We start from the raw sequence: 22,968 nt of genomic DNA, 5'->3' as shown, positions 1-22,968 counted from the left end.
TTGTCATCTGATTTATTCTAACTGCAAATAAGGTTGCACTGAGTACAGAGCCCTGCGGGACTCCTCCTTCTTGTATGTATGTTTGTGAAAGGACTTGCCGATAGCGAACTTGAAAGGTCCTGTGTTGTAGGAAATTCTGTATGAAATACGGTCAGTGTCCTCTCAGGTCCAGGGAATGAAGATCTCTCAGGATACCAAACTGCCAAGTGGTGTCAAAGGCCTTCTCTATATCGAGATATACCATTACTAGATGTTTATTTTGGATAAACACATTCCTGATGTTTGTTTCTGCTTTGATCATGAGATCTAGAGATGATCGGTGTTTTCAGAAACCAAACTGATTGTCAGAGATAATATTTTGGGAATCAAGATACCACGTTAGTTGACGGTGTATCATTTTTTCTATGGTTTTACTTAAGCAGCTTGTGAGCGAAATGGGTCTGTAATTGTTCGGAATAGAATGATCTTTCCCTGGTTTGGGTATTGCCAGTACAAAAGCATGATGCCAGAAGCTGGGGAAGGAATGCTCCATAAATATGCGATTGTAGAAGGTCAGTAGCGAAGATAATGATTTATTGTCAAGATGTTGTAGCATTACGTAGTATATTCCATCCGGGCCAGCAGCACTGTTCTTAGTGGCGGATAAAGCTTCTTGAAATTCTATCAAAGTAAGTGGTGTATTGTATTGGAAAGAGGATGTAATTCTAAATTTCGGATGGGATTTTTCCGCTAAAGCTTTAATCTTTTAAAATGATGGATCATGCCGTAGAATCAGACAACTGTCAAAATACCGTCCCTAGGGCAGGAGTAGATAGTTCCTGCCCATTCATGGTGAAAAGTGGGGACGACAAAGGGGGAAATTTACCATTTAATTGTCTTATTTTCCTCCAAATAATTCTTACATCGGAATTTTTATTAATTGTAGTTGCAAACCCAAGAGTCTCTTTTTGCTTTCTTCCTAATATGACGAGCTTTAGCTCTAATTTTCTTGTAATTTATAAGATTAGTGGTGGTAGGATGTTTGCGGAATAAATTCCATGCACAGTTTTTTTCTTTTTTTATATTCTTACAGTCCTTGTTCCACCAATAATTTCTGGTTCTACGAGTGCTTAACTTTGACTGTGGGATGGCAGTGGATGCAGCTGCTAGAATCTGTTTTGTAATATGGTCGGCAACTGTGTCAATTGGATGAGATTTGATGATCTGATTGTCGAAGGATACGTTAGTGGTGTACTTTGCCCAATCTGCCTTGGAAAATTTCCATTTTGTGTGAGTTTCTGAAGGTATGGAGTGTGACGTTTCAATTTTACATATTATAGGGTAGTGGTCACTGCTGAGTGGATCATCCAGAGCTGTCCACTGGATACTACGGAAAAGGATTGGAGAGCAGATAGAGAGATCTATTGAAGAGACTGTTCCTGTTGGGAGGTGGAGGTAAGTTGGTGAACCAGTATTTAATATGGTTAAATTTCGTCTGTCAATAAGCATTTCAGTGATTTTTCCTCATCTGTCTGTATTGGAAGAACCCCCACAATGGATGGTGTCCATTGAAGTCACCCAATAAACAAAAGGTTTTGGCAACTACCGAATGAGATCTTCAAGTTCACGTATGGTACAAGAGCGACTGGGTGGCAGGTAGATTGAAGCAAGTGTTAGGGTAACACCAATTGCTATTCACGTGGCAATAATTTCAACAGTAGTTTGCAACTGAATGCATTTGCAGGGTACTCTTCCATCTATAAGTATGGCTACCCCTCCGTGAGCATTATTAGTAGCAGGTTTGTCTTGCCGAAAGAGAGTTGTAATTTTTTTTATCAAAGTAGACACCTGAGGTGTTAAATATGTCTCTTGTAAAAAATTAAGACTATAAATATTACTAACGATCAGTAAAATTCAAGTAAAGCTGAGAATCAAAGTGTTAACAGCCAAAGAGCTAAGCCTACCACATTACTTCTCAACAGCTATTATAAGTATTAATGTATTACTAATACTAGTAAATGAATAATAGTAAAGTCAACTAATACTTTTCTTATTCTAGACTTGGTTTATAAGCTTTTTACAGAAAGTACTGAGTTGATACAGAAAGTATTGGGTTAATTAACAGCGGCACAAAAGAGAGAACTCACTGTGAAGATGGAGGGTGTGCCATACTCAGAGAGAGAGACAGCATCTATCCATTTCAACAGGGAAGTGTCATTTATTTTAAGTAGTAAAATACCACAGCAATTTGTTGTGAAGGCAGAGTGCTCCATGTCATTAGACAAAAAGCTTTTGTTTCTTCTCTATTCTAATACTATACAAACCTTAGTTTATCTGAAGTAGTGCAATACCAAGGTGGCATGTTCTCCTATAAAAAATCTATGTTCACTACAAAAAAAAAAAAAAAAAATAATAATAAAATAAAATAAAAAAATGTTTGTAAAATAATAAGAAGTTTACCTCAATCTGATATGTAGAACACTTCTGTGTGATACTCTCCAGAAATTAAAACAAAAACAATTAAAAAATCAAATCTTACATTACAGTAAAAAATAATTAAAAATCAAGTAAAAAATTAATTTAATAAAAAATTGCAAAATGATTTTCCTTCCTGAAGCTGACAACGCTTTTCGACCGTATGTCGTGATCACAGGAATGAAAATTACCAAATAGGGGTGAGCATGAAACTTAAATAGGGGATTAATTTGTCTTCGTGCATATGCTTTTGCAGACCATGAATCAGAGATTAGATATGACCGGTGAACATTAACAGAATTCTCATGTAATTTTATTTTGACAGTTTCTGCAATTAATAGTCTCATATAATTACGTTGGACACTAAGTATTTTGGCCTCGTTAAATAAAGTATGTTTTTCGTTAACAGCATGAAAGGCTAATTCTGAGGCTGCTGAACGAGAAGCACAAACTGAGGCCGCGTCTTGATTAACACGAAAATTCAAAGGAAACTGCACAGAACCTTGATAAGACGAGTCACAATCACTGCAAGAAAAGTTGTATACCAAGGTCATTTATGTGTTGCAAACAAGGAAAGGATGGAGCAATTGTTCAGTATAATGTGTAATTTCCATATTGGCCTGGCCACAATTTTAAATTCTGTATCTTTAAAGAATCTGTTAAGCTGTTTGTGCAACTGTTCAACATATGGGACAGAAATAGTATTTTTTGCTATTACTATTGTTTGTTGGTGTAGTTTTTTGTATCCTATCCTTAGCTTGTACCCTAATTCAGTTTATTGTAGCAGATTCTTAAACAGGGGTAATTCCTGTTTAAGAATCTGCTGGTTAATATTTGTATTTCTGCACCCAAAGCAGATTTCAATGTGGAATATTTATAAGCATTGAGAAATTTATTAAAGATAATAGATCTTTTGTAGGCAAACAGGTGATAGCTGTTATAATGCAGGAGCATACAGGTGTTTGTAGGTTTACGATAGATATTAAATTGGATTTTATTTGAGCCCCAAGTATGCATGAAATTTTGAAAATTTAATAACTTAGTATCTGTATTCTCCCTTTCCAATGTAAAATTGAGTTTAGAATGAATATTATTAAACAAATGTAAAATATCTTGGATAGTGCTACTATCAGTAATAACTAGAACATCGTCTAAATACCTCCCATAGTATGTGATACAGGGTAGAAAAGGCGTCAAATGTATACACTCAATCATTGAGAGATAGATCTCCGATATTAAGCCACTCAGGCTCAATCCCATTGGCAAATCAAAAATTTGTTTGTATACTTTGTCTCGAAAGGTGATATAATTGGCTTCAACTTAAGAGTTTAATTAAATGAAAATTTTCCTTAATAGAAAGCTTCATATAATTAATCAGTATCGAGTTATTATTTAACATATCCCAAAGAATATCTAATGTGTATTCAATGTTTACATTTGTATATAACGAGGCAACATCTAATGAGAATAAATTATCATTATCGCCAAGTCTTTAATCTCTAAGGTTATTAAAATAAATCTACAATCTTTAAGGTTATTAAATAATTTATCATAGTTCTTAATCCCAAATTGTATTGCCTATCTAAAAGGCTTTATAATACTATATACATGTGTGGTCAAGGATGAAAATGCCAAGTTTCTGTAGGAAACAATAGGCTGAATGGGAAATCCGGTCTTGTGTAACTTTACCTGACCAAAAAGTGCAGGAATATTGTATGTTCTGGCCTTCAATTTCTTTAATTGAGCCATAGTAATGTAGTAATTTTTTCAATACGGGGTTAACATTTTATTGACCAAATTGGTAAATAGTGCCGGGTCTACTTCAAGATAAGTGGAGGTATCTGATACAACTGAATCTAACTTATTAATATAATCAGGTTTATCGAGTATTACCACTATATGTCCTTTATCTGCTCTCTGAATAATAATGTATTCAATTTAGGAAGTTGCGTTTCTCTTGTGTTATTCACCACTCAGTTAACTTGTTGAATAAATATTTTTGTGGAACATTATAAGTCCAAATTCAATATCATTTATGCACTGTTTTTTTAGATAGTTTCTGAGGTGGTAAATTATAATTTAATCCTTTGAATAAAAGTGAAATCTGGTCCTGCGATAGTGTATACGAGGAAAGATTTGTAATCTGTCGATATGTTGGTTCACTGAATGTTGGGCAAGGGGGTGTTCGCAAACTAGCTGAAGTATTCTGCAGTAGCACGTGTGTATAGGGGGTTGGGGTAATCACCCATCTCATATGCACTTGGTCGCAAGCTTGCAACAATGTGTTTGAACTCGTATGAATGTGCATTGACACTCCCGATAATGTATTCAATTTGTTAACATGTCTGTTTTTTATTTCTGAGGCCTGTGTTCATGTCGCAAATCTATGGTGGTCTTCAATACAGACTAATTGTTAGGACGTAGATAATTTTTTAATTTGTCGCAAAATTTCCTAACCTGGGAAAGGTATTTTTGTTTATTAGAATGCCGGTCTGTATCTGGCCATATCAAATCTCCAATTCATGGTCTTTTACATGGATGCGTGAAAACAAATAATCCCTATTTAAGTTTCATGCTCACCCCTATTCGGTAATTTTCATTCCTGTGATTACGATATACAGTCGAAAAGAGTTGTCAGCTTCAGGAAGGAAAATCGTTTTGCAATTTTTCGTTAAATTAATTTTTTACTTAATTGTGTCAAATTGATTTTTAATTGTGTTCAATTGATTTTTAATTATGTTTTACTGTAATAAAAGATTTTTGATTTTTTAATTGTTTTCGTTTTAATTTCTGGAGAGTATCATACAGATGTGTTCTACATATCAGATTGAGGTAAACTTCTCTTATTCTTTTAAAAACATTGAGATCAATGTAGAACGTATGGAGCATTACAGCTCTGGTTCATACTATAAAAAATAAAATAAATAAACCACCCTTTTGTTTAAAAAGAGTCACCATATCTATTGACAAAATCGTGATATTGGAACACCAAATTCCTTAAAAGATGGTGACATAAAACCAAAGGATATCAGTCTCGGAATCAAAGCATGGATATTAAATTAATCCCTGACAAAATTTCAAATAAATTAAATCAGAATATGCCTTTACTGTATTATATGAGTATACAGTTGCCAGGTATTGTACTATATATGGTATATTCCTGTTTGAAAAGAATATTTAACAGTAACCCAAATGCCTAGTTCTTGACCACATTTAAATCTTCAGAAATGTCATACCACTTTCTTGGTATTATCTTCCTTATAAAGTCTGCTATTTTCACTATCCATTACTACTCTCCTCGAATGATTATCTGTAAATCTAGCTACTTGATGCCGCTGGTTAACAGTGTTTCCTCTTTCCATATTAGTCTGCTCTATGTTATCAGATACTGCCTGAAAAAAAAAAATAACACAATATAATAAATAAATAAAAATGTGTGTGTGTGTGTGTGTGGAAGTTAAGATATTTTTTAAATAATGATAAATTAGAATACACTATGCAGAAAAAGACCAATTATCTGACATTATCCAGAAATGCTCATGCAACTGGCATTTTTGAAAAACATATTAAACAAATTAGGCATGTACGCAGGGCATTACATTTTAGGTGCATCTGATTTTTTCCCCCTTAAATTAACTGATCTTTTCTTTTTCTGTGATTAGTAGACTTAAAATATAGTTATCTTCTAATCAAATAATTCCTAAGATAACTTTACAGAACACTTAATGAAACTGTATGGTTTTATGTTCTCTAAACAGCTATTCAGTTTAATTACTTGTCCCCATATATTTTTTTTAAGTCTCTTCTCTTCCTATACACATGTGCAAGCGTATGCACACACACACATGCATCCAGCACTTCTGTAAATGCCCTCTTACATCCTAACATGCCATCTTAAAATGCATATATTTGACACCCTTCCAAAACTGTGTACATAAAAATTCAAGTAAACGTAAGAAACCCATGTGCTGCCATGCATGTTACTCCTTTTCTTGCTAGCATCATTTCAGTTCACGGTTGTCCATGAATGCTTGTTGCATATTTTGATTTATATATTTTGTGTATTAAAAAAATATATACCAGGTGGTTATAAAATAACTTCCCTATTCAGGAGACCAGTGTCAAAATGATTAGGTGTAAGCTATGTTGGTGTCTAATGGCTCCTGGGATTTCTCCCATCTCTGCAGGTGTACATTGTATCGGGCCAGAGATTTGAAGGTGCTGAGGATCATGTGCAGCATATTGTGTTGTGCCCTTTGTTCTTCCGGTCTATTAGCCACCAAGCACCTAGTGGGTTGGTGGCTAATAGACCACACCATGCCACGGGGAGGCTTACCGGGTGTACCACTGATGCTAGAGTACTCTGGCAGATCCTGCCACCTACTTTCCTGGGATTTCAGTGGCTAGGACCAGATTTGAGAATGAGATGATAGCTGTTTCTTGAGGCCTAATAGGTTGGGCAATAATTTTGATGTATTTAGATTTAGACCTGTGGGGCATGAGGGAAAAAAAAAAAAAAACGTGTAAGAGAAAAATAAGGGGAGAGGCAGAAGGCTGGAGGGTAGGAAACAGAAGGTAGGGGCCAACAGGAAATATGGCCCCTGCAGACAGTGTGACATGCCCAATGCCTCACCAGAGGGAAGACTGGGGTGGGACGAAAACCACCCTATGCAAAAAAAAAAAAAAAAAAAAGAGAGAAAGATACACTGCGAGTGCAGGGTAGGTACGGCCAGCACGGCCAGTCAGTAGGAGCCGATAGCTTGGTGGAAATCAGAATGGAGGCTCCAGTGGCTTGAGTGCTGCTATGGTGGATGGGTCATGTTTAGGAAGGTCTAGTCCGGGTGTCGTCATTGGGATTCTGTTCGGTGAGTCTGTGTCGCATCCAGACTGAAGGCTGGTCCAGTAGTCCATGATAATGAATAGTGGGGAGGTCAAAACTGGGAGTCCAAGGCAGGGACCGATATTATCTTGGGAGTCCAAGATAACATCGGTCCCTGGACTGATGTTAGGTCTCTTCTTGAAGAGATGTCACGTCCAGTGGGGAGTAGTTGGGCCAGGAGTCAGAGATGAGGAATATGTCAGGGTATGTGAGGACCCTGTCTTTGATTGTACCGCTTGTGTTGTCCCATCCAAGTGGGGAGATCAGTTGATTGCTCAAAATGTGAGGGGTCAAATTTGGGTTCTGTACTCCAGATGGTTTGTTGGTCAAGTCTTGTGTAAGTTTGGTCCAAGGCATTAGCATCCAAGGCTCAGCGATGTGCAGCAACAACTGGCAGCCATGGTTGTTTTGACCTATTGATTTGGATGCTATAGTGTTGGTAGCGCTTTCTGCCTGATGAACAGGTCCATTGCAAATTGAGTGAGGGCTCGGTAAGTTTCTTCATTCTGTAGGGTGAGGTGTCCTTGGTTTTGGTAGTTGAAGTGTAGTTTCGTTATTAGGATCCTGAAGTCCTCATAGATTTCACAGCTGTGGGCAAGGTGCTCCCACGTCTGATCCTCTCCACAGTGGCAGCAGGGTGAGTCTGTAATTCCAAAGTTATGTAGTCTTTTTCTGGAAGGAGCCATGTCCAGTGAGGAGGTAGGCAACATAGAGTCCAGGTGAAAACCAGCCAGGTGTGAGGGGGTAAGAGGCCCTGACATCTGGGAGGAATCTTTTGGTGACAGCACCTTTAGTTGAGGTCTGCCATCTTCCTTGCCAGGTGTCCGTTAAATGTTCATCAAGCCTCTTCTTTTCAGTGTTTTTATTATTTGCTGGGTCAGTGGTGAAACCGGTACAGGTAACTGCTCTTCCCTTGGCCAATTGATAGAGCAACCCATGAAACAATCTCCAGGTCCAGGTTTGTTTGTTTGTTTGTTTGGTTTTTTTTTGCCGCATTACCCAGGTCCAGGGGAAGGGTTCCAGTGAGGAGCTGGAGTGCATGGGTGCTCACAGTGCGACAGGCACGTGAGGACAGGAGGAGAAGAGAGCACTGGATAGTTCCTAGGCACATTCTGTTTACAACTGTATTGGCCTCCTTGTACCAGACTCCAGAGGCATAGGTGATAACGGGGATGAAAACTGCCTTAAAGAAGAGGGAGGGCGTTCTCTTCTTCAGGCCCCAGTCCTTCCGGGCAACCCTTGAGACTTGGGCAGCATACTTCCTGATCTTAATCCTGAGTTGGTCTAGATGAGGGGTGAAGGAAAGGTTTTTATCTAAGATCAAACCTAGATAATTAAGCTGTTTTTAGTTTGACTGTAACACCTTTGACCTTGATTTGGGGTGGTCTTCGCAGATCAAGGGTACCTTTTAGTAGGATCGAATTGGTTTTCTCAGGCAAGCTCTTTACGTTGTTATGCTCTGCCCAAGCCTGGCCTGAAGGGTAGAGATGGCCTAGTTGGCAGTCGCTTCCAGTTGGGCTCTGTTATCGGCAGAAAAGAGCATGACCAGGTCATCTGCATAGGCCTGGGTCTGTACATTGTTGAGTTTGGTGTTCAAGAAATCATCCAGCACCAGATTCCAGAGAAGAGGCCTCAGGACAGACCCCTCAGGGAATCCCCAAAGACTGGTCTGGAGACACTGCAGTAGGGAGCGGACACAATACAACTCGCCAGTCCTGGAGGTAGGTCTGGATGCATCTGTTTTCTGGGACTTGCACCGTCCGGAGCCTGCCCAGAACGTTGGGCCACCAGAGGAAGTCGAAGGCACCAGCAAAGTCGATGGAGATCAGTAGAAAGTATTTGGAGCTGCAGTTGGTAGCAGCTTCAAAGATTGTTTCCAGTGCATCTACCGTGGAGCGTCCTTTAAGGAAACTGTACTGGTTAGGCAAGGAGAGACCAGCGTCATTGTAGTGGGTTTCTATTCTATGGGAGATCATCCGTTCGAGAAGTTTGCTGAAGACTGGAAGCAGTGCAATGGGCCGGTAAGATTGTGGTAGATCATGTGGTTTGGTTGCAAATCTTCAATATAAGTCTAATGTTGCAGTCCTCCACTGTGGGAAGACAGTGGTGGAGACAGTGGTGTTTAAGAGGTTGAGTATGGAAGTGTTGTTCAATGTTGCTCAATACAGAAATTGTTCAATGCTTTTTGAACAATTTCTGGATCGAGCATTTCTCTGCCGGAGCCTTCTTTTATCTGATTCTAGATACAGCTAAGTTGAGCTCGGATGGGGTGAAGAGTTCTTCAATTGCAGTTGTGCGATATGTTTCATTTTCCATGCAGAGCTGTGGCTGTTCCGTTGTGTGTGAATCAACAGGCTGCTGGAACGCAGCATCTAGAATATTGTTGACAGTGTCTTACCACGATCTAGTGTAAAGTCTGTTGGTAATTTTGTGGTTGATACGTCGCCACCTCTGGGAGCTTGTTGGTGGTCACATTGAACACGACCCCCCAGGGGTCGGTGTTCCCTTCAGTGGTTACCAGGGCTTCCCATTTCCCACGAGCACCTTTTATTTTATTGTTGTGGTGTACTGGTTCCTGGTCACTCAATATTGCTGCAGTAAAGCCTCTGTTTCTTCTAGAGGCCATGTTCTCCTTGCACACTGATAGCGTTTTCATTGGTACATGACTTTGCATCTAAAAGTTCAGGAGACCACCAGGGGACAGCAATTCACCAGGTGTGAATTTTTTCTTTTGATTGCATTATTTGCAGCATTAGTGACGACTGCGTAATTGCGCATTGATGCCGGTCTGGGCTGAGACTGCTAGGATTGAAGTGTTGGCTGCGCTGATCAGTTCCTCCTTAAAAAGGTTCCAGTCAGCTTTATTCAGTGTATATATATTCTTGTTGAGTTCGGTTGGTTGGGTGACTAGTGAATGGTGTAGTTGGAAGGTCAGTACCCTGTGGTCAGAGTGATCCAGTCCTCATGGACTGTCCAGGTTGTAAGGTGCTGGGCAATGGAGCTAGAGGCTAAGGTCACATCTATGGTAGATTCCCACAGGATACAGGAGAAAGTTGGCAAGCAGTTAGGTTTGTTTAGAATGACCAGGCTGCTGTTAGTCAAAAAAAAAAGCCAGAACGGTAAAAGATAGTGCTGTGAAAACCAGTGGGTACATCATTTAAGGTATGGGAAGCGATTTGTTGAAGAAAAAAATGAGTTCAAATATTCACCACCAGGAGAAATTGGCACCGTAAACATGAGATGGAATACTTAACTTAGGATTAGATTTTAATAACAGAACTTAGAAATCTACAGATATTGCTATATGTGCTTTCCTTCACTTGAGATGATATTCTGAAAACGGAGGACTGCGTGCAACACAATTTTGCATAGCATCTCATTGGGGATGTTGGCTACAAGCTGTTTAATGCTTGCTTTCAAATCAACAAGTATTTGTATGCCACCATGGTAAAACTCTGGCTTTCAGGTATCCCTATAGCCAGAAATCACAGAGATTGAGATCTGTGATTGGGCTGACCAGAACTGCGGAAAGTCTCTAGAAATGATGCGATCATTTCCAAATGTTGAACGGAGCAGTTCTTTCACTGTCGACCAACATGGGGAGGGGCACCATCTTGCATGAACACTATAGTCTCCAAGCGTTGCCTTTCTTGCAGAATGGGAATAATGTGATCTCTTAGAAGAGAGCAGTACCTTGCACTAATTACTGTACACCTTACGGGGCCATGAGGTGTAGACTCTTCAAAAAAAAATTGTCCGATAAATTCTGCTGTGAATCCACACCATAGTGTAACAAATGGACTTTGTAGTGGTCTTTCGTGCACAGCAGATGGATGAGAAGTTTCCCATATTTGGCAGTTTTGTGCATTTACAGCCCCATGAAGAGTGAAATGTGCCTCATCAGACCACAAAATCATTTGAGCACATGTATTGTCAAGTTCCATACGAGTCAGAAATCGTAAAGCAAAGTCTATTCATTGTAGTTGATCACAAGACTTTAGTTCTTGCACTACATGACTCTTGTATGGGGAACCAGCGTAAAATTATTCGAAGCACTTTACGTACAGTAGACCAAGGAAGGTTCAAGTCCCATGACACACCTCTGGCACTACTGACTGGTAGTGTTTTGCATTCTGACCCCTGCAACCGCCACTCCATCCACTACCTCTGTTCCGATACATGGTTGTCCCCCGCCCGGAATTACACCTAACTCCCCATCCAGTTGCTTCAAATTTCTTTATTAGTTTACGAAGCCCCACTGATGTCAAAGGTCCTTTACGCAAACCTTTAAGTTTCTAATATTCACGTAGTGCTGCATTAGCGTTACTATTATTCTAGAAGAACAGTTTTACTAAAAGAGCATGTTCCTTTTTTGTAAGAGCCATAATGGTTATTGACGGTGGCATTGGCCTTTCTGCTTTTATCTAACAGGATGTCATTTGTGTAGCGTAATTTTACCCTGTGGTGGAAATTTGAACTAATTTATTTCCTTTTACAAATCGCTTCACCATACCTAAATGACATACCTGCCGATTTCACAGCGCTAACTCTAACCGTTTTGACTGCTAGGGACTCCTGAATAGGGAAACTTATTTTATAACCACCAGGAAATGATGGTGTTTCAAAAATGATGGTCAATAATTTAAAGGTGAACTGTACAGATTACAATATGCAAAAAAAAGCTAGTAAACATGGGTCCTTGAGTGAATCATTTTCAAGATATTGCACATTTCTAGTTGAGATCCACCACTGACTTGTTTGTTTAGGTTGCTATGCTCATTCTCTCCCTTTCCTCCTCTCTCAATGCTCTGAGAAGTAGCAGGCATACTTGTCAAAGGATAGTCAACATGGAAAGAAGTTACAGCAACGAAGAGTATATGGACATGCACTTCATGTATGGTAAAGCCAACGGCAGTGCACTGGAGGCTGCACGTTTGTACCAAGAAACATTTCCCCGCCAAGGCAGCCCAACAGGTGCACATTCATCGGGGTACATCAACAGCTTAGAGAATATGGGCGCTTTACATATGGAGTATGAACATTTAGGCCCAGAAGCATAACACCTGATGTTGAGGAAAGGGTGTTAGAAAGAATAGAAAAAATCCAGGAATTTCGACAAGGAGGGTTGCTCTGCAAGAGCGTGTACTGTGGTCATAGCAATGTGTGCGTGGTGAATTTTACATTGCCAATTACTGTACCCCTACCATATCCAGCATTTCCTGAACCCCCAATTTTTAAACAACATTTGTTCAGTGACAAAGCTGGGTTTACTCGTGATGGTATTTTTAATTTTCATAACTGTCACATTTGGCATGACGAAAATCCTAATGCAATTCACGAGTCACGACATCAGCAACATTTCTCATTGAATGTCTGGGCAGTACTACTAGGACACCGTCTAATTGACCACACTTTCTGCCAAACAGGCTAACACGAGAGCTGTACCTTCAGAATGTTCTTCCAGACCTCCTTGATGATGATAATGTTCCGCTTCAGCAAAGCTAGAACACGTGGTTTATGCACGATGGTGCATCGACACATTTTGCTCGAGTTGTGACTCGGTATCTAACTAGAAAATATGGTCAACAGTGGATAGGTAGAGGTGGGCCTGTAATGTGGCCTCCAGATCACTAGACTTAATCCTATGGATTTTTGTATCTGGGGTCAAGTAAAAAGCTTGGTGTACACTTCTGACGTTAACACAGTTGAGGAATTGCAACGTCAGTTGAAGGAGCCTTCAGAAAATCAGAAATGACCCATGAATGCTTGAGAGGATTCACAACTCAATGCAGAGAAGACTACAAAGCTGCATACGGACACAAGGACAGCATTTTGAACATCTTTTGTAACATCTGTAAAATGCTGTGATGTTGAAACCAAAAATTAAAAATGTATTATCTTATGTTTAATAAAACCACCGTTAGCAAAGGATTCACAGCTTTTTGTTAAACTAGTGCTTCATAGTCAGTGGCAGATCTTAACAGAAAATGTGCATTATCTTGAAAACGGTTCATTTGCAGCTTGATGTTCACTGGATTTTTTTTGCTTATTTTAATTTGTACTTTTCACCTTTAAATTATTGACCAACATTTTGAAACCCCTGTATACATAATCTTACTACCGATACTATAAAGGCATGGCTGCTACAAGATTTCTAAATGTGTTTTGTGGTATCTGGTACCAACACGTAACCAGCAGATCCTTTACCTCCTGTAAGGTCCGTGGTTGAGATGCCGCAGATCAGAGTTGCTATTCCAACACAAACTACAGATGCTTGATAGGATTGATGTCTGGGGAATTTGGAAGCCAGGGCAATACCTGGAAGTTCTCTTCACATTCCACAAACTAGTCTCAGACAATCCGGGTGGTGTGGCATGCCGCACTATCCTGCTGAAAGATGGTACCGCCAGAGGGGAAGACCATTGCCATGAAAGGGTGTACCTGGTCAGCAATGATGTTTAGGTAGGTGGTAGACATCAGAGTGTACAGCACATGGATGATTGGACCCAGGGTATCCCAGCAGAACATCACCCAAAGCATGACACCACCACTGACTTGTTTTTATCCCACGGTGCATCCGGGTGCCATTACTTCCACAGGTAAATGATGCATGTGTACCCGGGCGTCTATATGGTGAAACAGGAAATGTGATTCATTGGACCAGAGGACCTTCTTCCAATCACCCAAGGTCAAGTTTCGATGCTCGCGTGCCCATTGTAGGCACTGTCACGAGTGAACCATAGTTAGCACGGGCACTCAGAGTGGCCTGCGACTACGCAGCCCCATTTTCAGCAGGATTCGATGTACCGTGTCTTGTGACACATTACTCCTGTCACCAGCATTCCAATTACCGGCGAGTTGCACCACAGTCACCCTTTTGTTGCCACGTACCATCCGGGAGAGCCTTCGCTCACCTCAAGCATCGATGAGCTGTGGTCGTCCAACATCTCGCCAGTGGTTCATGGATTTTCCCTCCTCGGACCACTTTTGTAGGTACTAACCATGGCTGACCATGAGCACCCCTCCAGCCTGGGTCAGAGCATATCGTTTCAGATATGCTCTGACCAGTCATCTGGCCATTACAATTTGGCTTTTGTCAAACTCACTGAAGTCTGCTATGTTTCCCATCGGAAGAACAAGAGTAACTAACACTGATTAACGGAGCTCAGTATCAGGTGTTTTTTTCACACACTTGTTCTAACCAGCGCAGTAGTTCACCTGTAGTTGCTTCGATTTGCATAACGACTCGCTGGTCATATGTTTTGGTTCATCGATGTACTCCCTAAATATCTGAAACTATACACTTCTATCTTCTTTCCCTCAATAAAGATGTCAATCCCTTCCTCTCCCTCCTTTTTTGTCATTCTCATTGCCCTACTCTTAGCTTCACTAAACTTTAAATTGCATCTCTTTGCCTCCACTACCAAGCTTACCACCTGCTCCTGTACCTCTTATCCATCCTCATAAATCAACAAACCATCAGCAAACATCATCACTTTCATTTTTTCTGTCCCAATCCTTTTCTCCACAAAGAAAAGGATTTGGACAGTAAAAAGCCCATTAATAATTTCAAGCAAGCCTATGTTTCCAAAAGTGATTTTTGTCAGTCTCTCTGTATAAACTTTTAGTACTTTCTTTATCAACAACCTTCTAACTCTGTTTCTTTAACACTTCCCGTATGCTATCTCCCTATGCTATCATATAACTTTTCAATATCCAAAAAAGCCATCTTTTATCCATCATTTGTCTCTCAACAAAAATTAGATCTGCAGTGGATCTACCTTTTCTAAAGCCACTCTACTCTTCCCTCATCCTACTTTCAACCTTTTCTCGTAATCTTCTCTCCACTATTCTTTTGTAAAATTTTCCTATGTGACTAGTCAGGATGATCCCTCTGTAATTGTTCCTTGAGGCTGTCATAGACGTTCTCTCGGACATGTCAAGCTGGGCTTGCTACCTGGAAGTCTAAAACACTGAACTAATATTCAGGTGACTCTCAAGTGAAGTGGACCAAATTTCAGTTTAGACTGGTCGTTCTGTGGCAGCCAAATCTTCTGCTTGCACCTTCATGGAGGCAGGCCTGTTAGTAAACATGGGTATAACCTCCAAGTGCAAAGTACTGAAACATGGCACCCAGTATACTGGAGGTGGGCACCCAGTATACTGGAGGTGACCACCCATGTGTGAACCAACGTAAGCAGGGGTCAAGGTGTGGCACCGACACCACATAGAGGAATGCCATTCTTGTGTTAACAGGCAATCTAGGTTGTATATATAACCCTCATCAACCAGTACAATACCACCACTTTGCTTATTGGAAGCTTGAAGTGGTGGATCCTGTGTATAGTCTCCAGAGCAAAGCTCTGGTAACATCCCCATCTCTTCCATCATGCAGTATGATTAACATCATGACGAGAACCAATCTTCCTTACATTTCGAGGGTACAACTCTAAAACAGTTTTAGAGCTGTACCGGCTGCTAGATAGTCCAAGGGACAAGCCTATTGGTAACACTCTAGGAGGCTTCTGGATCAGCTAGTGTATAATCCCACTGCCTCTATTCTACCAGACAGTGACTGAAGGGAGTCCGATTAGTGTGCATGTGAGGGGCATTGTCGAGGCCACATTATGTCAAGGAGCAGGGTATATTCTTGCCATGTGTACACCATAATCCAAAAATTTCATTACTTCATACAACATGTACTCCCACCTTTTCTTACCACTGAATACATCATGAATAGTTAAACTAATAGAACAAAGTTATCTGAGAAACGATCTAAACCTCCCAAACACTTCCCTGTTCATTTCACAAATAAATGCGGTCTCAGTTCCAATCTCAATGGTGTCCCTTTCCACTTACAATCTGCCAAACTCTGTGTACTTTATCTGACAGAAACCCAATTATTGATTGATTCAGGCACTGCTCATTTCAGTTGTTCTAATTATTCACTGTACAATTCCTTTTGCTTTAAATGTGGTATTTGTGCATATGTCCGCTATGATATTACCTGTCTGAGACTTAGTAATTGGAATTTCCTCTCTTCAACCTCCTCTGGCTTAAAATCTCTCTAACAACTCTGTCAAAATCATCTGTATCATTCTCCCAACTCTAATCAATTGGAACTTGACTTTCGCCGGTCCAACTTTTCTAAACAGCGAGGTAATTTTCCTTGGTGATTTTAATGTTCACAATTCCAGCTGGCTTCCATTTTCTAGTCACACAAACCCACTGGACGAGAGGCTGAGGCGTTTGCAATTACTAATGACTTTATACACAGATTGTTCATTTACTCACCAGAATACCAGACAATCCTAACCACACAGTCAACACACTTGATCTTTTTCTCACAAGCAACCCTTCTAAGTACACGGTCGAAGTCAGTGGTCCTCTGGGCACCTCAGATCGCAACTTGGTGATGGTCTCTTCCCCAAAGGAGTCGTTGTCTAGTGGCAATTCTCAACCTCGTGTTGTTTTACCATCACAAGAATGCAAATCTGATGATCTGCGAGATTTCTTTCAACTTTTCCATGGTCGGATAACTATTTCAAATCTTCTGTTTGATGCCAGTGTTTGCTCAGATCGTCTTATCTTGTCTTCCTTCACGGATTAGGCGATCCGCCTGTTCCAATCTCAAAGAGGTCTGTCCATCTTTTCTTCGGTCTTCCTCTGTCTCTTTTACCTTTTGCTCTATATGTGTAAGCTAATTTAGGAAATCTATTATCTTCCATTCTTTCTACACGTTCTTTCCATCTTTGTCTATATTCTATAATTTTTTCATTAACTGAATAAATCTAATTCCTTTCTAATATTTAAGTTTGGTATTTTATCTAATTTTGTACATCCTTTAACATATCTTAAAAATTTCATTTCTGCAGCTTGTATTCTATTAATGTCGCTTTGTTTCGGTATCCATGTTTCAGAACCGTAAAGAAGTGTTGGTATTGCCATTACTTTGTAAAATTTCAATTGTGTTTCTTTCCTTGTTTTCTTAGCCAGAGTTCTTTTTACTGTTCCAAATATATTTTGAAATTTTGCCAATTTCTGGTTCATACCTTCTTCGACATCATACGTTATATCACATCCTAGATATTTAAAATGTTTTACTTGTTCTAATATTTTATTGTCTAACTATTTTTGTTCTCACCGTATATTTCCCTTAAAAGCCATTGTTCTAGTTTCCATTGTTGATATTTTAACTTTATATTCTTCTGTTATTTGGTTTAATTTAAATACTGCTCTTTATAAATTATCTTCCCTATCTTGAATAATTACTTGATCATCTGCAAATAACAGTGTAATAATCCTATTCTTTGTATTTAAATATATCCCTGCATTAATTTCCTCTTTCCATTTGCATTTCATATCCTCGATATACAGGGTGTTTCAGTTAAACGTTTCAGAACTTCTAAGAGGGGTAGGGTACATCCTGACAACTCGAAATCATATAGCAATGTGGGGTCGGAAATGCTTTCCTGAAGCGGTGTTGTACACAGAAGCACCATAAAGAAAAGAGACCGTAAGTGAGAAATCGTTTTAATAATACATGAAAAGAAGCAAAAGGTACATGAATTAAAGTAAGTGTTCGAAGTTTCTTCCACGGGCTACAATGCACGCCTCACATCTCCGACGCATGGACATCCGAACATTCTGGAATACTCCAGGCGAATTTCGAATTTCTTCGGCAGCTACTGCGATTCTTGCAACCAGCTCCTCAGCATTGTCAACAGGGGTGTCATAAACTAGCGATTTCATATGACCCCAGAAATAAAAATCAAGACATGATAGGTCGGGTGACCGAGCAGGCCAACGCACGGGACCACCACGTCCGATCCACTGTTGACCAAATGTGACATCCAGGTAGTTACGAACATCTCCGCTATAATGGGGAGGGGCTCCATCGTGTTGGAACCACATTGTCTGTTGCGTCGATGCAGAAATCTGTTCATCTCTCAAAAGTTGTGGCAATACTTGCTGCAGAAAGATCCAGTAGATAGGTCCGGTTAGACGACACGGTAACAGGTAAGGTCCGATGAGGTGATCTCCCATAATACCGGCCCATACATTGACCGAAAATCGAATCTGTGCTGCACAACGTCGTATTGCATGCGGGTTCTCGACCGCCCAGATATGGTCGTTATGCGTGTTGAAAATTCCTTCCCTTGTGAAGGATGCCTCATCGGAAAACAACACTTCAGCAGGAAAAAGGGGATTTGTAGCACATTTTCCAAGGTACCACTGTGCGAAAGCAATACGAGGTTGAAGAAACTTCGAACACTTACTTTAATCCATGTACCTTTTGCTTCTTTTCATGTATTATTAAAACGATTTCTCACTTACGGTCTCTTTTCTTTTTATGGTGCTTCTGTGTACAACACCGCTTCAGGAAAGCATTTCCGACCCCACATTGCTATATGATTTCGAGTTGTCAGGATGTACCCTACCCCTCTTAGAAGTTCTGAAACATTTAACTGAAACACCCTGTATATGTTAAACAATGTTGGTGACAAGCTACACCCCTGTCTAACTCCTTGATTTATTATGCTTTCTTCTGTTAATTTATTACCTGTATCTATTACTATTTTTGTTCCTTTATATAAACTATTTTTGTAAGATGCTTTGGGTATCCTTTATTACTCAATATGTCCCATAGTTTTCATCTATTTACTCGATCAAATGCTTTTTCATAATCTATAAATGCTAAATGTGTTTCTAAATTAAACTCTTTTCGTTTTTCTTTTATTATTTGTTTTAATACAAACATTATCTGTACATGATCTTCCTTTTCTGAATCCTTCCTGTTCTATTAATATTTCATCAGAGATAATTTTAATGCTATTATTTATTATTTTGCTATACATTTTATATACTGTTTTAATATGCTAATCCCTCTATAATGCTTTGTATCATTTCTATTTTCTATTTTCTTTATATTGTTCCCAACATTTATTAAATAAATTTAGTATCCTATCTTTTAAAAAACTTCCTCCATACTTGATCAGTTCTGCATTTATACCATCCATTCCCACTGCTTTTCTATTTTCTATAGCTTTCAATGCCTTTTCCAATTCTTCCTTCGTTATCAGATCTATATCACTAACTGGGTCTAACTGTATCTCTTCTATTTGATATGTTGGGTCTTTCCACAATTCTTCATAACATTTTTTCCATTGTTCTTCCTTTATTATATTTATTCTTGAAGTGTCTTTCTCTGTGCTATTCAAGTGTTTCATAATTTTATATGCCAAATTTTGTCTTCCATGAACATCATGTTCTGTTGTACTTATAAATCTATCCCATGACTTTGCTTTAGCCTTCCTTATTAAAGCTTTAGTTTTATTACATTCTTGTTTATATATTTCTACATTCTCCCTTGTCCTGTTTTGTATATATTTATGATATTTATCTTGTTTGTCTTGTACTGCTTTAGCTATTTCTTCACTCCATATCTTTACCCCCCCTCTTCTTATAGTTTTTCCTGAATTGTCCTAGTGTCTCTTTTGCTATCTTTTGAATTACATTTTGTATATTATTCCATTCTTCTTCTATTTGTTCTCTCTCTGATGTTTTACTTATTTCGTCTTTAAACCTTTTTTCATATAAATTTTGTATACTTTCTTGTTTGTTTGTTGTTTGGTTTTTAGGAGCATTAGCAATTAAGGTCATATTGCTCCGGGATATGCAGTGGTCATTCCCTGACCTTTCCGCATCCTCCATATTTGGTGGTGACGGGCTCGAACCCCGGTCTAATCAAGAAGCATGTGCTACGCACTGCTGCTCCTTCTCACCTGGCTATGGAGGTGCCTGTATACTTTCTTCTTGAAGTAGATATACTTTGTAACCTAACTCCTCCTTCCTCTGTTTAATAGCTTTTCTCTTCTTCCATTTAGCCCATAACTATATTTTTGAAGCCACTAAAAATGATCTGAATTAATATCATATCCTCTAAACACCTTAGTGTCAGCTCAGATTGTGTCAGTGAAATAATTTTTGAAGGGATGAAATCCTTTATTCCACACTCTGCCATAAAACCTGGTACTTTATCTTAACCTTGGTTTTCCAATTAATGTGCTAAGGCTGTTCAAGATAAGAATGTTGCATATTGCAATTGGATTGTAGCCAAATCTCCAGTTTCATTTCTTGCCTACACCAAAGCTCACAACTATTGTAAAGCAATTATGAATCAGTTTAAACTAGATTTCAAACAGGCTAAGGATATAAAACTTGCTTCTTGACCAAAGGTTAGTGGAGCATTCTTGTCTCTTGCCAAAGCTACTGGTCACAACTTTTGCCTATTTCTATTCCCACCTCTGTCTAAACTGGACAGTTCTATTCCCACTTCAGCCAAAGATAAAGCTGACCTCCTAGCATCCTACTTTATTTCTAACTCATGTATTGATTTTCTTGGTAAATCACCTTCTACCATTCCTAGAACACTCCATTCAATGCCTCCTATGGTCTTCCATCAAAAGGATATCAGAAGAATGTTGAACAGTCTCGAAGCCAAGAAAGTGCCAGGTCCTGATGATATTTCTCCACTCATTCTCAAAACCTGTGCTCCTAAGCTTAGTCCTGTTCTGTGCTGCCTTTTTCACTTTCTTATTCTGCAGGCATTTCCCCTTCTGCTTGGAAATTTGCTCATATCCAGCCAGTTCCTAAAAAAGAGTGACAATTCCCTCCCATCCAATTATCGTCCCATTGCACTTATTTCTACTCTTTCTAAAGTAATAGAGAAATCAATTAACCGCTAACTCAAGAAATCATCAAGAAATGTTCCATCTGATCAACAATTGCTAGTATGGATTCCATCAGTGTTGATCCACTGGATATATTCTGGCTTTATGTTACCCACCTATGGACAAATTCAGAGGAAAGGTTTGGTGAAACTGAAGCAGATGCTCTTGACAATTCAAAAGCTTTTGATTGTATTTGGCATAAAGGTCTTCTAAATAAACTTCCATTTTATGGTTTCCAACTGTTTTTTTTGTAATTGGGTATCCAGTTTTCTCTCAGGCCACAACTGCAAGTGGTGGTAGATGCTATCTGTGTTCTAATTTCTACATTAATGCAGGTTCCCCACGGTTTTGTTTTTTCTCTCACTTTTCCTATTGGAAAAGGATATCGAGACTGGAAATTCTATCCAGTTTTGCTGATGATAGTACATTGCATTGCACCTTTCAGTTTGAGAAACTTTGCCCTGCCCAAACAGTTTCAACTTCTCAAATACCCACTACCAATTCCTTAAATGCTGATCTTCGAGTAATTCTGCAGTGGGGCAAAGATAACTTAATTGATTTCATCCCTTCTAAAACTGAGTCCTGCTTATTAATCTTGCAAAAAAGGATTCTTCTGCTCCTAGAAATCAGAGTTTGTTTGTTATATGGTTTTTAGGAGCATTAGCAACTAAGGCCATATTGCTCTGGGATATGCGGTGGTCATTCCCTGACCTTTCCACATCCTCCGTATTTGGTGGTGACAGGCTCGAACCCCGGTCTAATCAAGAAGCGTGTGCTACGCACTGCTGCTCCTTCCCACCTGGCTACGGAGGTGCCGAGAAATCAGAGTGTTATCTTCGATGACACTCTGATTTCTAGGCAAGATCATATATATCTATTAGGGATTACCCTGACTTTTAATCTCCCCTGGCATAAGAATATCACAAATATTGCTGCTTCTGCATCTAAAAAACTTGGTTTTCTTTTTCACTATCGACGTTACCTTTCTTCCAAACAGTTGTTCACCTTGTACAAATCGTAAATCTGCCCTACCATGGAATATTGTTCCCACATATGGGGCAGTGCCTCTAAAACCTCTCTCAGGCTTCTAGATTCCATTCAAAAGAGAGCAGTTAAATTAATTAATTAAAGACCAATCTCTAACAGTCTCTCTCTACTCTGTCTCACAGACGTTCTTGTTTCTGTTGTATGCCTTTTCTATAGATTCTTCCATGGGCACTTCTCCTGAATTGGCTTCTATAATTCCCACTCTCTCTACCAAACCAGTCCAAACACATGCTGCAATTAGTCTGCATCCTTTTACTGTCCAATTTCAAACTCACAGAACCAACTTTTCTTCTTTCTCATTTATTCCTTCAACTTCCGTTTTTTGGAATACCTCCCTTCATACGTATTTCCTGAAAATTACAATCTACAGAAATTCAAGTACGATGTCAACAGGCACCAATCAATTCTCTTTTCTAGTCTCTCGATATCCTTTCCTCCTACCATACTACTTTCATTACTCTGTGTATCCATTGCAGTTCTGCTTGGACAGCATATCTTATCATTTTTATTGTCACTTCATCAAACCCTGGCAATTTACCTCCTTTCATCCTTTCCATTGCTGCCACCACTTTACTTCTTGATATCGCTCTATTTCTCCAACCTCTTCTTCCATTGTTTCTTCTTTTCTCTTACATTCAATAGCCTCTTAAAAAAATTCCTTCCACTTTCTCCTTATTTCTTCATCTGTAATTATTCTTCCCATCTCACTATATAGGTAATATTGTTGCTCCCTATCCCTCCCATCCTTCACTAATCCATATAACATCTTTTCCCCATTATTAACATCCCATATATCTTGTGACCAACTGTCCAACCATTTCCTCTTCTCTTCTTTAACTATTCTCTTTGAATCCC

At 39.3% G+C, this 22,968-nt stretch overlaps 1 protein-coding gene across 3 annotated transcripts in view; it reads right to left on the bottom strand.

The window, feature by feature from the left end:
* LOC150082125 (uncharacterized) overlaps nt 1-22,968 on the bottom strand; it is a 645,531-nt gene that overhangs the window by 544,352 nt on the left and 78,211 nt on the right. For all 3 annotated transcript variants that reach the window (XM_090379113.1, XM_090379114.1, XM_090379115.1), the window contains one exon: nt 5,691-5,846. In XM_090379113.1, the coding sequence (XP_090235239.1) occupies nt 5,691-5,846 (156 nt within the window). The remainder of the gene's footprint in view (nt 1-5,690; nt 5,847-22,968) is intronic.

Source organism: Mastigoproctus giganteus, chromosome 8, assembly GCF_048544385.1.
Source record: "Mastigoproctus giganteus isolate SK-2022 chromosome 8, ASM4854438v1, whole genome shotgun sequence".
Classification (NCBI taxonomy): domain Eukaryota; kingdom Metazoa; phylum Arthropoda; class Arachnida; order Uropygi; family Thelyphonidae; genus Mastigoproctus; species Mastigoproctus giganteus.
The sequence above is the reverse complement of the archived record's forward strand: the minus strand, read 5'-3'. Positions and strand labels throughout refer to the sequence as shown.